The sequence below is a fragment of the Mobula birostris genome, chromosome 7 (assembly GCF_030028105.1).
Source record: "Mobula birostris isolate sMobBir1 chromosome 7, sMobBir1.hap1, whole genome shotgun sequence".
Taxonomy (NCBI): Eukaryota; Metazoa; Chordata; class Chondrichthyes; order Myliobatiformes; family Myliobatidae; genus Mobula; species Mobula birostris.
Window position 1 is genome coordinate 31,512,552 of NC_092376.1, and position 14,371 is coordinate 31,526,922.

At 44.0% G+C, this 14,371-nt stretch overlaps 1 protein-coding gene across 1 annotated transcript in view; it reads left to right on the forward strand.

The window, feature by feature from the left end:
* The first annotated feature begins 278 nt into the window (after positions 1-278).
* Positions 279-14,371, forward strand: part of vps36 (vacuolar protein sorting 36 homolog) — a 60,240-nt gene continuing 46,147 nt past the window's right edge. Inside the window, exons 1-2 of the mRNA XM_072262847.1 lie at positions 279-417; positions 10,133-10,201. Coding sequence (XP_072118948.1) covers positions 322-417; positions 10,133-10,201 — 165 coding nt within the window. The 5' untranslated portion in view covers positions 279-321. The remainder of the gene's footprint in view (positions 418-10,132; positions 10,202-14,371) is intronic.

Consider the following 14,371-nt stretch of genomic DNA (forward strand, 5'->3'; position numbering starts at 1 on the left):
GTCTATATTGTCTACTGACAAAGGGGAGAAAATGAGGTGCAAGGGCCGTGACGGTGTAGATTGGGAAATGAAGACACTGCAGTGCTCTTTTACCAAAGGTGATAAAAGCGAAAATTCGTAAATCAAGGAATAACTCTCCGCAGAGTTAGTAAAGAGAATTTGGGAGAGCTTTGTAACCGAATGCAGCGAACGCAGGAAGATGCTCTGGTTGCTCGTTTACAGTGGGAGACGCTGCTGCCGCTGGTCAGCAGGTGGTGGTGTCGCTGGCGTCGCTTGAGCCGGAAGTGAGCGGGGCCTGGAGGGTCCGCGGGCCGGCCGGCTATGGACCGGTTTGTGTGGGCCAGCGGCCTGCTGGAGATTAACGAGACTCTGGTGATCCAGCAGCGCGGAGTCCGTTTATACGATGGCGACGAAAAGGTAAAGTGAGTGGGGTTTCGTTGGTCGGGTCCGGCCACTCCGAGTGTACGCGAGCCTCAGGCGGAATTAGGCCTGGTTTTGGCCTCAAGATGAAACAAAGTTTTGATTTTTCCTTAGATGAAATAGCTTTAAACGATTAGCGACTTAACAAAACCTTTGATTAAATCTATCTGTCTTTTTGTCATTGGAAAAGCCGTAGGTAAAGAGAAACTGGCAACTTAATGCCAGTCTAAAAGTCAGGATGTGAGATGCTGTAACCCGAAGGAATGGTGATCTAGGGACAATGGTGTTGCTAGTGGAGGAGCCAAAATATCTTAACGTTCACTAAAGCTGTGGACTTTATTATAATCTGATTATAGCTGTCAACAATAAACAATTCAAACACTGTTCTCTCTTCCCTCTTGACCCAACTTACTTTTAACATTCAAAGTTCAAAGTAAAATTTATTATCAGAGTACTTATATGTCACCACATACAACCCTGAGATTCTTTTTCCTGTGGGCAGACTCAGCAAATCTATAGGACTGTAAATGTAAGCAAGATCAGTGAAAGAGCAAAAGCATAGAAGACAACAAACTGTGCAAATGCAAGTATAAATAAATAGCAATAAATAACGGGAGTATGAAATAACAAGATAAAGAGTCCTTCAAGTGAGATCACTAGTTGTGGGACTATCTCAATAGATGAGTGTAGTTATCCTCTTTTGTTCAAGAGCCTGATGGTTGAGGTGTGGTAACTACTCTTTAACCTGGTGGTATGAGTCCTGATGGCAGCAGCGAGAAAAGAGCATGGCCTGCGTGCTGAGGATCTTTGATGATGAATGCTGCTTTCCTGCAACAATGTTTCGTGTAGATATGCTCAGTGGTTGGGAGGGCTTTACCTGTGATGTACTGTGATGAATCCTGTACCTTTTGTAGGATTTTCAGCTCAGAGGCGTTGGTGTTCCCATACCAGGCTGTAGCATATCCAGTCAGCACACTTTCCACTGCACATTTATAGAAATTTGCCAAGATTTTCGATGACATGCCGACGCTCTGCAGACTCCAAAGGAAGAAGAGGTGCTTTATTTGTAGTTACATTTATATGATGGGTCCTGAGCAGGTCCTCTGAGATATTGACACACAGGAATTTAAAGTCACTGATGTTGTCTACCTCTGATCCTCCGATGAGGACTGGCTCATGGACCTTTGGTTTGCCTCACCTGAAGACTACAGTCTCTGTCTTGGCGGCATTGAGTGAGAGGTTGTTGTTAGGACACCACTCAGCCAGATTTTCAGTCTTTTCATAAGAAACATCAGGGACTTAACAACATTATAATACATATCAGAAACATGCAGTTACCAACACATAACTGAGGCGCTGTTACAGAGCTGCTATCATATGTGTGGCCTGGGTTTGATTCTGATCTATGATACTGTGAGAGCAAGTTTGGACAGGTGAGTTTTTGAAAGCAAACTGGTTTAAGGTGACCTAAAGCTAACTTGCTTTCTCTCTTTACCTGTTTTAACACTAAACATGAACTCCCTTTTTTTCAAGAGACACATGGGACTGTAGATGCTGCAAATTGCCGCAAAAAAAAAAACTGCTGGAAGAATGCGGCAGGCCGAGCAGTTTCTGTGGAGACAAATGGATGGCTGATGTTTTAGGTCAAGACCCTGTACCAGAGATGAGATGAGAGAAGGAATGATGGGCAGATGGTGCCAGGGTGGGCAGTGGGGGTAAAGACAGAAGCTGGTAGTGACAAGTGAAATCAGATTTGGGCAAGAAAGGGGGTTAGGCAGGTGGAGCCTTTTTGGGGTAGGGAGATGAGACAAGCTGAATGTTGATAACTAGAACCAGGTTAGAGAGGGATAGTCAGCAAATGGGACTAGTTTCAGGTAAGTAACACCCCCTGTGTTCCCTTTTCACTCCAACCAGTCCACCCTTGTTCACTTTTTTCATTCTCCCCTATGTGGTTCTACTTGTCCCTCACCCACACACCTATCTGCCTATGTTTCTTCTTCTTTGGCCTATCCTTCCTCTTTCTTCTCCCGCCCAGTTCCATCTGCTTATCTTCTCTTTCTTACCTGGTTACACATGGTCTTCCAGGTCTATCTCCCCTCCCCCTCCCTCATCTGGCTCCATCTGCCCACCATAAGATATAAGAATAGAATTAGGCCATTTGGCCCATCAAGTTTTTAATGCCATTCAGTCATGGCTGAGTTTTTCAACCTCATTCTCCTTCCTTCTCCCTGTAAACCTTAACCTCTTACCGATCAAGGATCTATCAATCTCTTCCTTAATAAATATAATGATCTGGCTTGCATTGCCTTCTATGGCAATGAATTCCACAGATTCACCACCCTCTGACTGAAGAAATTCCTCCTCATCTCATTTTAAAAGGACACTAATTTATACAGAGGCCATGCTCTTAGATCATAGAGTTGCCATGTCCATTCTGTCCCAGGCCTTTTAGTATCTTTTAGGTAGGCCTCTCATCCTCTATACCCCATCAGCCCAGAGACGTCAAACACTCCTCATATATTGACACTTTCACTCTTGGCATCATTCTTATGAACCTCTTGTGGACCCCTAGGGCTAGTACACCCTTCGTTCCTCAGTCTCACCTGATCCCTCCTATCACCTACCAGTCCCTGACTCATCCCTGCTGCTCATCAATTGTACCAGCTGCCTTCCCTCTGCACTCCCAGTCCTGATGCAGGATCCCAAACCAAAGCATTGATCATGCACAGGACCGGAAGTGCAGAGGGAAGTAAGCCAGTATAACGAGATGAGAAGGTAGGTTGAGACAGGGACTAGAAGGTGATTGCCTCCACAGGTGCTGCTTGACCTGCTTAACTCCTCCAACAGTTTCTTTTTAATTCCCTTTCTCGGATGTTGCCCGGCCTGCTGAGTGTCTCCAGTATTTTCTATTGTTTCAGATTTCCAGCATCTGTAATTTAGTTAATTGTCAGTAGCTGTTGTCTTCAAACTAGATGTGCATTGGCCCACTTTGGACTTCTGGCTTTCAAAGGCAATAATTAAAATATTTTGTCCCTTTTATCATGGGCCTGCATACACAGGGCTTAAATTGAAAATTAGTTTTAACAGCGGTACAGTATATTACAAACTGATGGAACTGCCTTCTGCAGCGCACAGGCCGATGAGGAGAAAACCTGGCTGGTTACCTTTGATCTTTGATAATGGTCAGTGCAATTGCTTTTCAGCGCCAGCGATCACAGCTAGGGGTTTGATTCCCACCCCAGTCTGTACATTGTCTCCATGACTGTGTGGATTTCCTCCGTCTGTTCTACTTTCCAGTTTGGGTTAGTGAGTTGTGGGCAAGCTATGTTGGCACCAGAAGCATGGCAACACTTGTGGGATGCTCTCAGCAGGATCCTCGAACTATATGCTTTGATGTTTCAATGTAGATGTGACAAATAAAGCTGATCTTTTAAAAAATCTTTATCTGTCTTCCTGAAGGCCAGGGGTTCCCAATCTGGGGTCCATGGACACCTCGGTTAATAGTCCTTTTGCCTTGGTGTTAAGTTTGTTATCGTTACAAGTACCGAATCAGAGTGAAAAGAGTTTTTCATGCCATCCAGACAGATCATGCATATATAAATACATTGAGGTAGTAAAGAGAAAAACAGAATACAGAATATAGTTAAAGTTGCATTGGTGAAGTTTCTTGGCTGTAGCATTTATGTTGCTGACCCTGATAAAGTTTAATGGAATGGGGGATTCTCAGACTCCTGTAAACAATGGATTCAGTACTAACTATGTCTGTGACTGCAGTGTGTTTGAATAATGTCTCACAGCTGCCTTCTTTGGAGCAAGATAATTAAAGTTTGCCCAAATCCACATCAAATGTCCCTGGGCTTTTCACACCTTTTGATTTTGACAAAAAGCAGTACCTGATGGAAATTAGACAACATTCCTTTCTTAATTAAAGCACAAATTTGACGGATGTTCTTATCTTTGTAATTAAATTGTGGCTCCAGCAAACCAGATAAGACATTCCCTTTTTATTTAAGGTGTCTGGAGTGTCTAACAAATTGATTGTACTTTTGTATCAATAGTCCATTGACTTGACCGGAATAGTTAACAAACTGATTGTTCTTTTGTATCGGTGGCCTTATAACTTCTGACAATTCTGACTTCAGGCAGTGAACTTGTAGAACCGCCGGGGAGATGAGAAAGGGTCTCTCCCTGATGTCGGGTCCGAGTTCATTCGCCGGCTGAGCTCGAAGAAATAAACGGGTGAAAAGATAAGTAACGATCTTTTTGTGCTGTCGTTATTTCATCCAGCAATGTTACGTTTACAGCCCAGGACAAATTTTGGGTGAAATTTATACTTAGGAGCTCACAGCCATTTTCACCTCAGCACCATCAATACAGATAGGCTTGTACTGAACCGAAGTTAATAACTATTTCCTTCATTTTCCTGACATTGATATTGTCGTGACACCTTGCCACTAGGCTTCGTATCTCCTTCCTGTTTTCCATCTCATCGTTGTTTGAGATCTGGCTCTTTACGATGGTGTCACCTGCAAACTCATAGATGGAGTTCAAGCAGAATCTGGCCACGCCGTAATGGGAGTACGGGGAGTAAAGTAGGGTTCTGAAGCCGCAGCCTTGTGAGGCACTGGTGATGAGGATAATTGTGGAGGAGATGCCGTTGCCTATCCTTACTGATTGTGCCACAGTAGCATGACGCTACTACAGCTTGGGACATCTCTGTTGGGAGTTCAATTCTGGTGTCTTCTGTAAGAAACTTCGTATGTTCTTTCCTGTGGCCACATGTGTTTCCTCCGGGTGCTCTGGTTCCCTCCCACAGTTCAAAGACATAATGGTTAGTAGGTTAATTAGTCATTGTAAATTGTCCTGTGATTAGGCTAGGGTTTAAACTAATATGGCGGGGAAATGGGAAACAGTATGATAGAGCAGAGGATGAGCCAACAGGTTTACATGATTGTAAGGAAGGACAAGCCAATGTTTGGGTACAAATGCAGACAGAGCAAAGAGTTAAATTGTACCACAGAGGCACAATTCAAAAGGGTAAAGAATGCAGGACTGAAGGTGCTGTATCTAAATGTGTGTAGCATTCGGAATAAGGTAGACAAACCTTGTGGCGCAATTAGAGATTGGTTGGCATGATGTTGTGGTATTCACCGAGTCGAGGCTGAAAGAAGGCCATAGTTAGGAGCTTAACATCAAAGGATGTTTTGTATCGAAAGGATAGGCAGGAAGGCATAGGCAATGGTGTGGGTCGGTTGGTACGAGAAGGAATTGCGTCTTTAGGAAGAGGTGACAAAGGGTCAGATTATGCCAAAGAAAGGGCATATGAGGTAGCAAAAGTAATTGGGAAGCTTTTATAATCTAACAAAAGGCAACCAAAAAAGCTATAAGAAGCAGAAAAGAAGAAATATGAGGGCAAATTAGCCAATAATATAAAGCAGGATACCAGAAGTGTTTTCAGCTTTATAAAGAGTAAAAGGGAGGTGAAAGTTGATATTGGACAACTGAAAAATGATGGTGGTGAGGTAGTAATGGGGGACAAAGAAATGGCAGATGAGCTTAATGGGTACTTTGCACCTGTCTTCACTGTGGAAGACACTAGTGGTGTGCTACAGGTCCATGAGTGTCGGAGCAGGAGTGAGTTGCTATTACAAAGGGTAAAGTGCTAGGCAAACTGAAACAGGTGCATTGGTCATGATCGTTCAAGAATCACTTAATTCTGGCATGGTTCCAGAGGACTGGAAGATTACAAATGTCACTCCACTCTATAAGAAGGGAGGAAGGCAAAAGAAAGGAAATTATAGGCCAGTTAGCATAATATCAGTGGTTGGGAAAGTGTTGGGAGTCGATTATTAAGGATGAGGTTCCGAGGTACTTGGAGACTAATGATAAAATAAGTCAAAGTCAGCATGATTTCTGTAAAGCAAAATCTTGCTGGACAAATTTGTTAGGAGTTCTTCAAGGAAGCAACAAGCCAGGTGGACAAAGGAGAGAGGCAGTGGATGTCACTTACTTGGATTTCCAGAAAACATTTGATAAGGTGCCACACGTGAGATGCTTAACAAGATAAATTTTATGGCATTACTGGAAAGATACTGGCATGGATAGAGAACGGCAGACAGGCAGGAGGCAGCGAGTGGGAATAAAAGGGGCCTTTTCTTGTTTTCCGCCAGTGACTGGTGGTGTTCCTCAAGGGTCAGTATTGTGATCGCTACTTTTCACATTGCTTGTCAATGTTTTGGGGTGAAGGTTCAAACATCAGAGGTGCAGAGGGACTTGGGAGTCCTTGTGCGAAACTCCCAGAAGATTAATTTACAGGTTGAATCTGTAGTAAAGAAGCAAATGCAATGTTGGTATTTATTCAAGGGGAATAGAAAATAAAAGCAAGGAGCTAATGCTGAGACTCTGTAAGACACTAGTCAGGCTGCACTTGGAGTATTACCAATAATTTTGGGCCCCATATCTCAGAAAGGATGTATTGTCATTGGAGAGAGTCTAGGGGAGGTTCACGAGGATGATTCCAGGAACAAAGGGGTTAACATATGAGGAGCGTTTGGCAGCTTTGGGCCTATACTCACTGGAATTTAGAAGAATGCGGGGGGATCTCATTGAAACCTACCGAATGTTGAAAGGACTAGATAAGGTGGATGTGAAAAGGATGTTTCCTCTGGTGGTGGTATCTAGAACTAGAGGGCACAGCCTCAAAATTGAGGGGCGACCTTTTAGAACAAACGTAAGGAGGAAGTCTTTTAGCCAGAGAGTAGTAAATCTGAGGAATGCTCTGCCACAGACAATGGTGGAGGCCAAGTCTGTGCATATATTTAAAGTGGAAGGTAATCGTTTCCTGATCAGTCAGGGATCAAAGGATATGGCGAGAAGGCAGGTGTATGGGGTTGAGTGGGATCTTGGATGACCCATGATGGAATGGCAGAGCAGACTTGATGGACTGAATGGCCTCATTCTACTCTTATGTATTCTGGTCTTAAATAGGTAGGTTGCTGGGTGGTGCAGTTTGTTGTGCTGGAAGATTCTATTCCATGCTGCATCTCTAAATACAATATTAATAAGCAACTCCATCTTACTGATATTGAGGGCAAAGGTGGTGTCATGACACCATGCCACTAGGTTCTATATCTCCTTCCTGTTCATCGTTGTTTGAGATCTGACCCTTTACGATGGTGTCACCTACAAACTTATAGATGGAGTTCGAGCAGAATCTGGCCACTCATTCATGGAGATATGGGGAGCGAAGTGGGTGGCTGAAGACACAGCCTTGTGGGGCATGGGTGATGAGGATAATTGTGGAAGAGTTGCTGTTGCTTATCCCTACTGATTGTGGCCTGTTGGCCAAGATGTCAAGAAACCAGTTGCGGAAGGGAGTGCAGAGTCCTTGTTTCAGGAGTCTGGAAATGGAATTACGATATTAAAGGAGGTATAGTCAGTAACTTGGATTGTGACACAAGTGCCTTTGTTATCCGGACGCTGCACAGATGGGTGTAGCATCAAGGAAACGGTGCCTGTTATGGCCCTATTAAGATGGTGGTTGAATTGTATTTAGTTGGGGTAATCTGGGAGGCTGGAGTTGATGTGTGGTGTTTCCAAGTACTTCATGACGATGATGATGTCAGAGCCACCGGGATGTAGTCATTAAGGCACTTTTCCTTATCCTTATTTGGCACCAGCATGATAGTGGTCTTCAAAACCTGAGCCTCTGTACCTCCCTCTGCAACTGGATCCTTGTCTCCTTCATCGGGAGATCACAGTCAGTGCGGATTGGAAATAACATCTCCTTGCCGATGATCGACACTGACGCACCTCGAAGATGTATGCTCAGCCCACTGCTCGACACTCACGACTGTGTGGCTAGGCACAGCTCAGGTGTCATCTGAAATTTGCCGATGACACAACTATTGCTGGCGGAATTTCAGGTGGTGACGAGGAAGCATATAGGAGTGAGAAAGATCAGCTGATTGAGTAGTGTTGCAACAGCAACGTTACACTCAACATCAGTAGGACCAAGGAATTGACAGTGGGCTTTAGGAAGGGGAGGTTGAAGTCCTGATCAAGTTCCTGGGTGTCAGCATTTCTGCGGATCTATCCTGGACCCAACATATTAATACAATTACAAGAAGCTGTGACAGCGGCTATATTTCATTAGGATTTTGAGGGAACTCTTTATGTCACCAAAGACTCTCGCACATATCTACAGATGTACTGTGGAGAGCAGTCTAGCTAGTTGCAACGCTGTCTGATATGGAGGAGCCACTGCACAGGATCGGAGAAAGTTGCAGGTAGTTGTAAACTCAGCCAGCTTCATCATCGGCACTAATCTCCCCAGCATCAAGGACACCTTCAAAAGGCAATGCCTCAAAAAAGTGGCCCCCATCACGCAGGACATGCCCTCTTCACTTTGCTACCGTCAAGGAGGTGGTACAGGAGCCTGAAGACACACACTCAATATTTCAGGAACAGCTTCTTCCCTTCCACCATCAGATTTCTGAATGGACAATGAATCCATGTAAATTACCTCATTTTTAAAAATTTCTCTTTTTCCTCTCTTTTTACACTAATTATTTAATTTAATAAAATATATGTAGAGTAATTCATAGTTTTTTTTATTATGTATTGCAATGTAGTGCTGCTGCAAAACAACAAATTTCACGCCGAATGCCGGTGTTATTAAACCTGATCTTGATTCTGATTCATTACTAGGTATTAGTTTCTATTTTAAAAGTTGCAAAAGGTAGTCTGTTGCTTGTTGTTTGAGAGTGCTGCAGTAGCTGCCTGTGTAAGAATCTGTATTCTGTTGTTAGCTTGTTTACGAGTGCTATCAAACTGATACGCAGGGTTTTCTTTAAACGTGAGCTTTTATTTGGATCAGTGTGTGACCACCAGGTGGCATCATGGAACAATGCTAACCTGTGCAAATAGTTTGATCTGCAATTTCACTAAGTTAAACTTACACTTCCACAATGAGAAATCAGACAAAAATTACTTATTTCAGTTACCTTTAATTTATAACATCATAGTTGTATTGTTTAATTTAGTTTTCAGCTGGATATTTCATTCTGCAATACTTAGGGAAGAACTTACAACCACTTGTGCTTTCCAAATGAATTCAGTTTTTATACTGATACCTACACGTCATCAGCATTTGACTAATAAAAGGGAATATTCCTTCACTGTGGGGGGGATTTGCAAGCTGCTTTGTTCCCCCCCACCAATAGTTTTAAAGAAACGGTTTTCACATGTTTAGACTGTGATGTATAAATTGTGTTTGTCTGTCATGAAGCCTTCAAAAGTAGATCAAACTTGTATGAACGGGAATAGATGTTATCACGTGAGAGGTATTAGTAAGAGTGGTTTGTGTTTTTGTTTTCCAGGTTGAGAAGAGAAAAAAATGAGATTATTAACAGAGAATTAATATTTAACAGTCAATTGTCTTTTCAATTGTATCTTTTCTGTTAAAATATCTCTTCTGGAATGCTTAATTATCTGCTTGTATGATTTTTTAATCTAAATTTTGGCACCCTGTCAGTTCCATTAAAAAAAATTACACTATTAAATCTATTGCACATTACAGTTGCAAAATAGTCTTACTATAGTTCCTGATAATACAGTGCATAACAGTTTGACTCACAGAACCCCTTTTCTGTTGTTTGTTGACCGTGCTCCAAGCTTTGTAGAAAAATTAATTGTAATTTCTCTATTGCAGACACAGTTTGACCTGGGAACTCTTCTTCTTAGCACACACAGATTACTTTGGAGAGACCAGAAAAGAACTGTAAGTTTCTTGAATGTAGTTTTAATTGATATGTGCTAGGTTAATTTTTTTACCTAAAATAAAATGTTGACTTTCTGGTGGAACTCTGCACGTCAGGCAGTATCTATGGAATTGGCATTTTGGGCTGAGACTCTTCATCAGGACTGGAAAAGGAAGGGGGCAGAGCCAGAATAAGATGGTCAGGGAGGGGAAGGAGTACAAGCTGGCAAGTTGTAACCCAGTGCGGCCTCCTCTATATTGGTGAGACCTGACACAGGTTGGGGGACTGCTTTGTCGAGCATCTTCACTCCATTCACCGCAAAAGGCAGGATTTCCTGGTGGCTACCCATTTTAATTTGACTTCCCATTTCCATTCTGACATGTTTGTCCATGGCCTGAGGTTGGAGCAGCAACACCTCATATTCCATCTCACTATCTCCAACCTGATGGCACAAACATCACTTTCTCCAACTTCTGGTAATTTCTCCCCCTCCCTCCCACCCTCATTTTCCATTCCTCTTTCTGGATTCCCTCTCACCCCTTTTCTTATTAACCTGCCCATCTTCTCCCTCTGGTTCCACTCCTCATTTCCTTTTTTCCCATGGCCCATTATCCTCTCCTGTTAGATTGCGTCTTCTTCAGATCGTTATCTCTTCCATCTATCCCTCTCAACTTCTAATTTCATCCCCCCTTCCATACCCATCACCTGCTAGCTTGTACTACTAACCCACCCACCTTCTTATTCTGACTTCTGCCCCTTTCTTTGCAATCCTGTTGAAGGGTCTTAGCCTGAAATGTTGAATCTTATGCAAAAATGAGGAGGGCCTTAACACTCTCTGCTTCTTTTTGGACAACTGACCCAACCAGTTCCCCTCCACCGCCACCCTCCTCTGTCTGACTCTCAACAATTTCTCCTTCGGCTCCTCCCACTTCCTTCGAATCCGAGGTGTGGCCATGAGCTCTTGCGTGGGTCCTAACTATGCCTGCCTTTTCACTGGCTACGTGGAACAGTACATGTTCCAAGCCTACACTGGTATCGCTCCCTCACTCTTCTTATGCTACATTGACGACTGTATTGGAGCTGCTTCCTGCACCCATGCTCTGCTCGTCAATTTCACCAAATTTACTTCCAACTTCTACCCTGCCCTCAAATTTACTGATCCATTTTTAGCATTTCTCTCCCCTTTCTCAATCTCTCTGTCTCCATCTCTGGAGACAGTCTGTCTACTAACATCTTTTATAAACCCACCGACTCTCATAGCTGTCTTGACTCTACCTCTTCCCACCCTGTCACTTGTAAAAATGCCATTCCCTTTTCTCAGTTCCTCCTCGTTGGCTGTATCTGCTCTCAGGATAAGGCTTTTTATTCCCGAAAGAAGGAGATGTCCTTCAAAGAAAGGGCTTCCCTTCCTTCATCATCAATGCTACCCTCACCCACATCTCTTCCATTTGTGTACATCTGCCCTCACTCCATCCTCCCACCACCACACCAGGGATAGGGTTCCTCTTGTCCTCACCTGCCAACCCACAAGCCTCCACATCTAGCACGTAATTCTCTGTAATTTCCACCATCTCTAACGGGATCCCACCAGCTTTGTCCACACGTCCCTCCCCACTGACCTCCCTCCCGGCAAGCAGGACAAGTGCCACACCTGCCCCTACACCTCCCTGACTACCATTTAGTGCCCCAAACAGTCCTTCCAGGTGAGGTGACACTTCACAGGTGAGTCTGCTGGAGTCATTTACTGTATTCGGTGCTCCAGGTGTAGCCTCCTGTATATCGGTGAGACCTGATGAAGATTGGGAGGCCGCTTTGTCGAGCATCTTTGCTCCATCTGCCACAAAAGGTAAGATTTCTTGGTGGCCACCCATTTCAATTTTACTTCCCATTCCATCTGGGTAGCCTCCAATCTGCTGGCATGAATATCGATTTCTCAAACCTCTGGTATTTACACCCCCCCCCCCCAACCATTCCCCATTCCCTCTCACACCTCTTTTTACCTGTCCATCATTTCCCTCTGGTGTTCCTCCCCCTTCCCTTTCTTTCATGGTCTTCTGTCTTCTATCAGATTCCCCCTTCTCCAGTCCTTTATCTCTTCTGATGATCTACATCCCAGCTCTTTGCTTCACCCCCTCCCCCTCTCCTGGTTTCACCTATCACCTTGTACTACTTCCTCCCCTCCCCCACCTTATTTTGACTTCTACCCCCTTCCTTTCCAGTGCAGATGAAGGGTCTCAGCCCATTTATTCCCATCTATAGATACTGCCTGACCTCCTGAGCTCCTCCAGCACATTGTGCGTATTGCTTTATATTTCCAGCATCTGCAGTACCTCTTGTGTCTATGAAACATTGAATTTTTATTCCCCTCCATTGATGCTGCCTGACTTGCTGAGTTCTTCCAACATTTACTGCATGTTTCTCTGGATTTCCAGCATCTGCAGAGTCTCTTGTGTTCACGTTGACTTTCTGAAAAGTTACTAATTGAAGTTCTGAGTTGCCTCACAAGAACTTGCCTTGTGGAAATGTAAAACAACAATAATGGGAGCTTTTGGAACTAGTGTCCGTATCCTGGTCAAGGGGATTGGTTTTAAATTGAGAAGGGAGGATCAGTAAGGGAATTCACTAGTGAAGCAGCTGCTGGCACGATTGATATTTACGATGGCAGCATTGAAGGATGACAGAAATTTCAGAAAGCTGTAGGTTGAAGGTGGGGCAGTAGCGTACCGGTTAGCGTAACACTATTACAGCATCAGCGATCATGAATTGGGGTTTGATTCCCACTTCTGTCTGTAAGGAGTTTGTACGTTCTCCCCAGGACCACATGGGTTTCCCCTGGGTGCTCCTGTTCCTGTTCCTCACACATTCCGAAGATGTAATAGTTAGGGTTAGTTAGGGCACGCTATGTCAGCACCAGAAGCGTGGCAACACTTGTGGGCTGCTCAGCACCATCCTTGCTGGTTGCAGACATCACACTTCACTGTACGTCTCAATGTGCATGTGACAAATAAAGCTCATCTTAAAATCTGAAGATTGCTAAGGTAGGTGAGAGTGAACCACTGTGAATTTAGGAATTTTAGATTCCAGACATGAGTGGGTAAGGAGCCAATGATCAGCCAGCACAGGCATGAGGAGTGACCAGAACTATGTGTGGGTATTACAAATGGATGCCGAAGTTTTAGGTGAAGTCAGCCCTTTAGACTACAAGAGAAGTCAAACCTGTAGGGTTTCAGTAGCACAACGATAAGTGATTTTCAGTAGCGGTGAAGGTGATGGTGTGGATGTGTGGTTAGAATCTTTACAGAGTCAGACAGAATGGCAGCCTTGCAAGTGATCCACTTCAGTATCTCACCATTACTGCAGAGAGAGATGGAGGCATATTCTTGGTTTTTGTAGAGAGGATTAATGATAGCACCTTCATTTCCCAGTACTCAAGGAAATTTCTGCTTACTTGGGATAGTCTTGTCAGACAAACCGAATGATTAGTCAGAGAGGAGCAGTCAAGAAAAGTGCTGAAGAAGGTCTCGATATTATCACTAAAGACATGAAATGTGATTTTGCAATGCCAAATGATTCCTACCTACGGTATAGGAATAAGGCAGAAAAGTGGGTTTCTAATATACGATCAGCCGGGAATTTCTTGAGCCAGCAACAATGAGCCAGCTGGATGGTCTCTACAGCCATCTTCCGTTTCTGCTTCTTAGTTCTTACGAATGACCTTGTGGGGAGCCATAGTGACTGGGTCTCTGGCACTGAGGCTGGTGCTGTGGCTTAGAAGAGCAGAGAGAAGAGGACTGCAGTGTTGATAGGAGATTCCTTAGAGGAACAAAAACGAGATTCTGTGGGCACCATAGAGACAACTGGACGGTATGTTGGCTCCCTGGTGCCAGGATTAGGGATGTCTCAGATCGCGTCCATGGCATTTTCAAGGGCGAGGGTGAGCAGCTAAAAGTCTTGGTACATATTAGCACCAATGACATAGGTAGACAAAGTGAGGAGGTCCTTAAGAGAGATTTAGGGAGCTAGTAGAAAGCTGAGAAACTGGACCTCCAGGGTAGTAATCTCTGGATTGCTGTCTGTGCTACGTACCAGTGAGAGTAAGAATAGGATGATTTGGCAGGTGAATGTGTGGCTGAGGAGCTTCTTCTGGGCGAAGTATGACCTGTACAAAAGACGCAGACATGAGGAAGTCT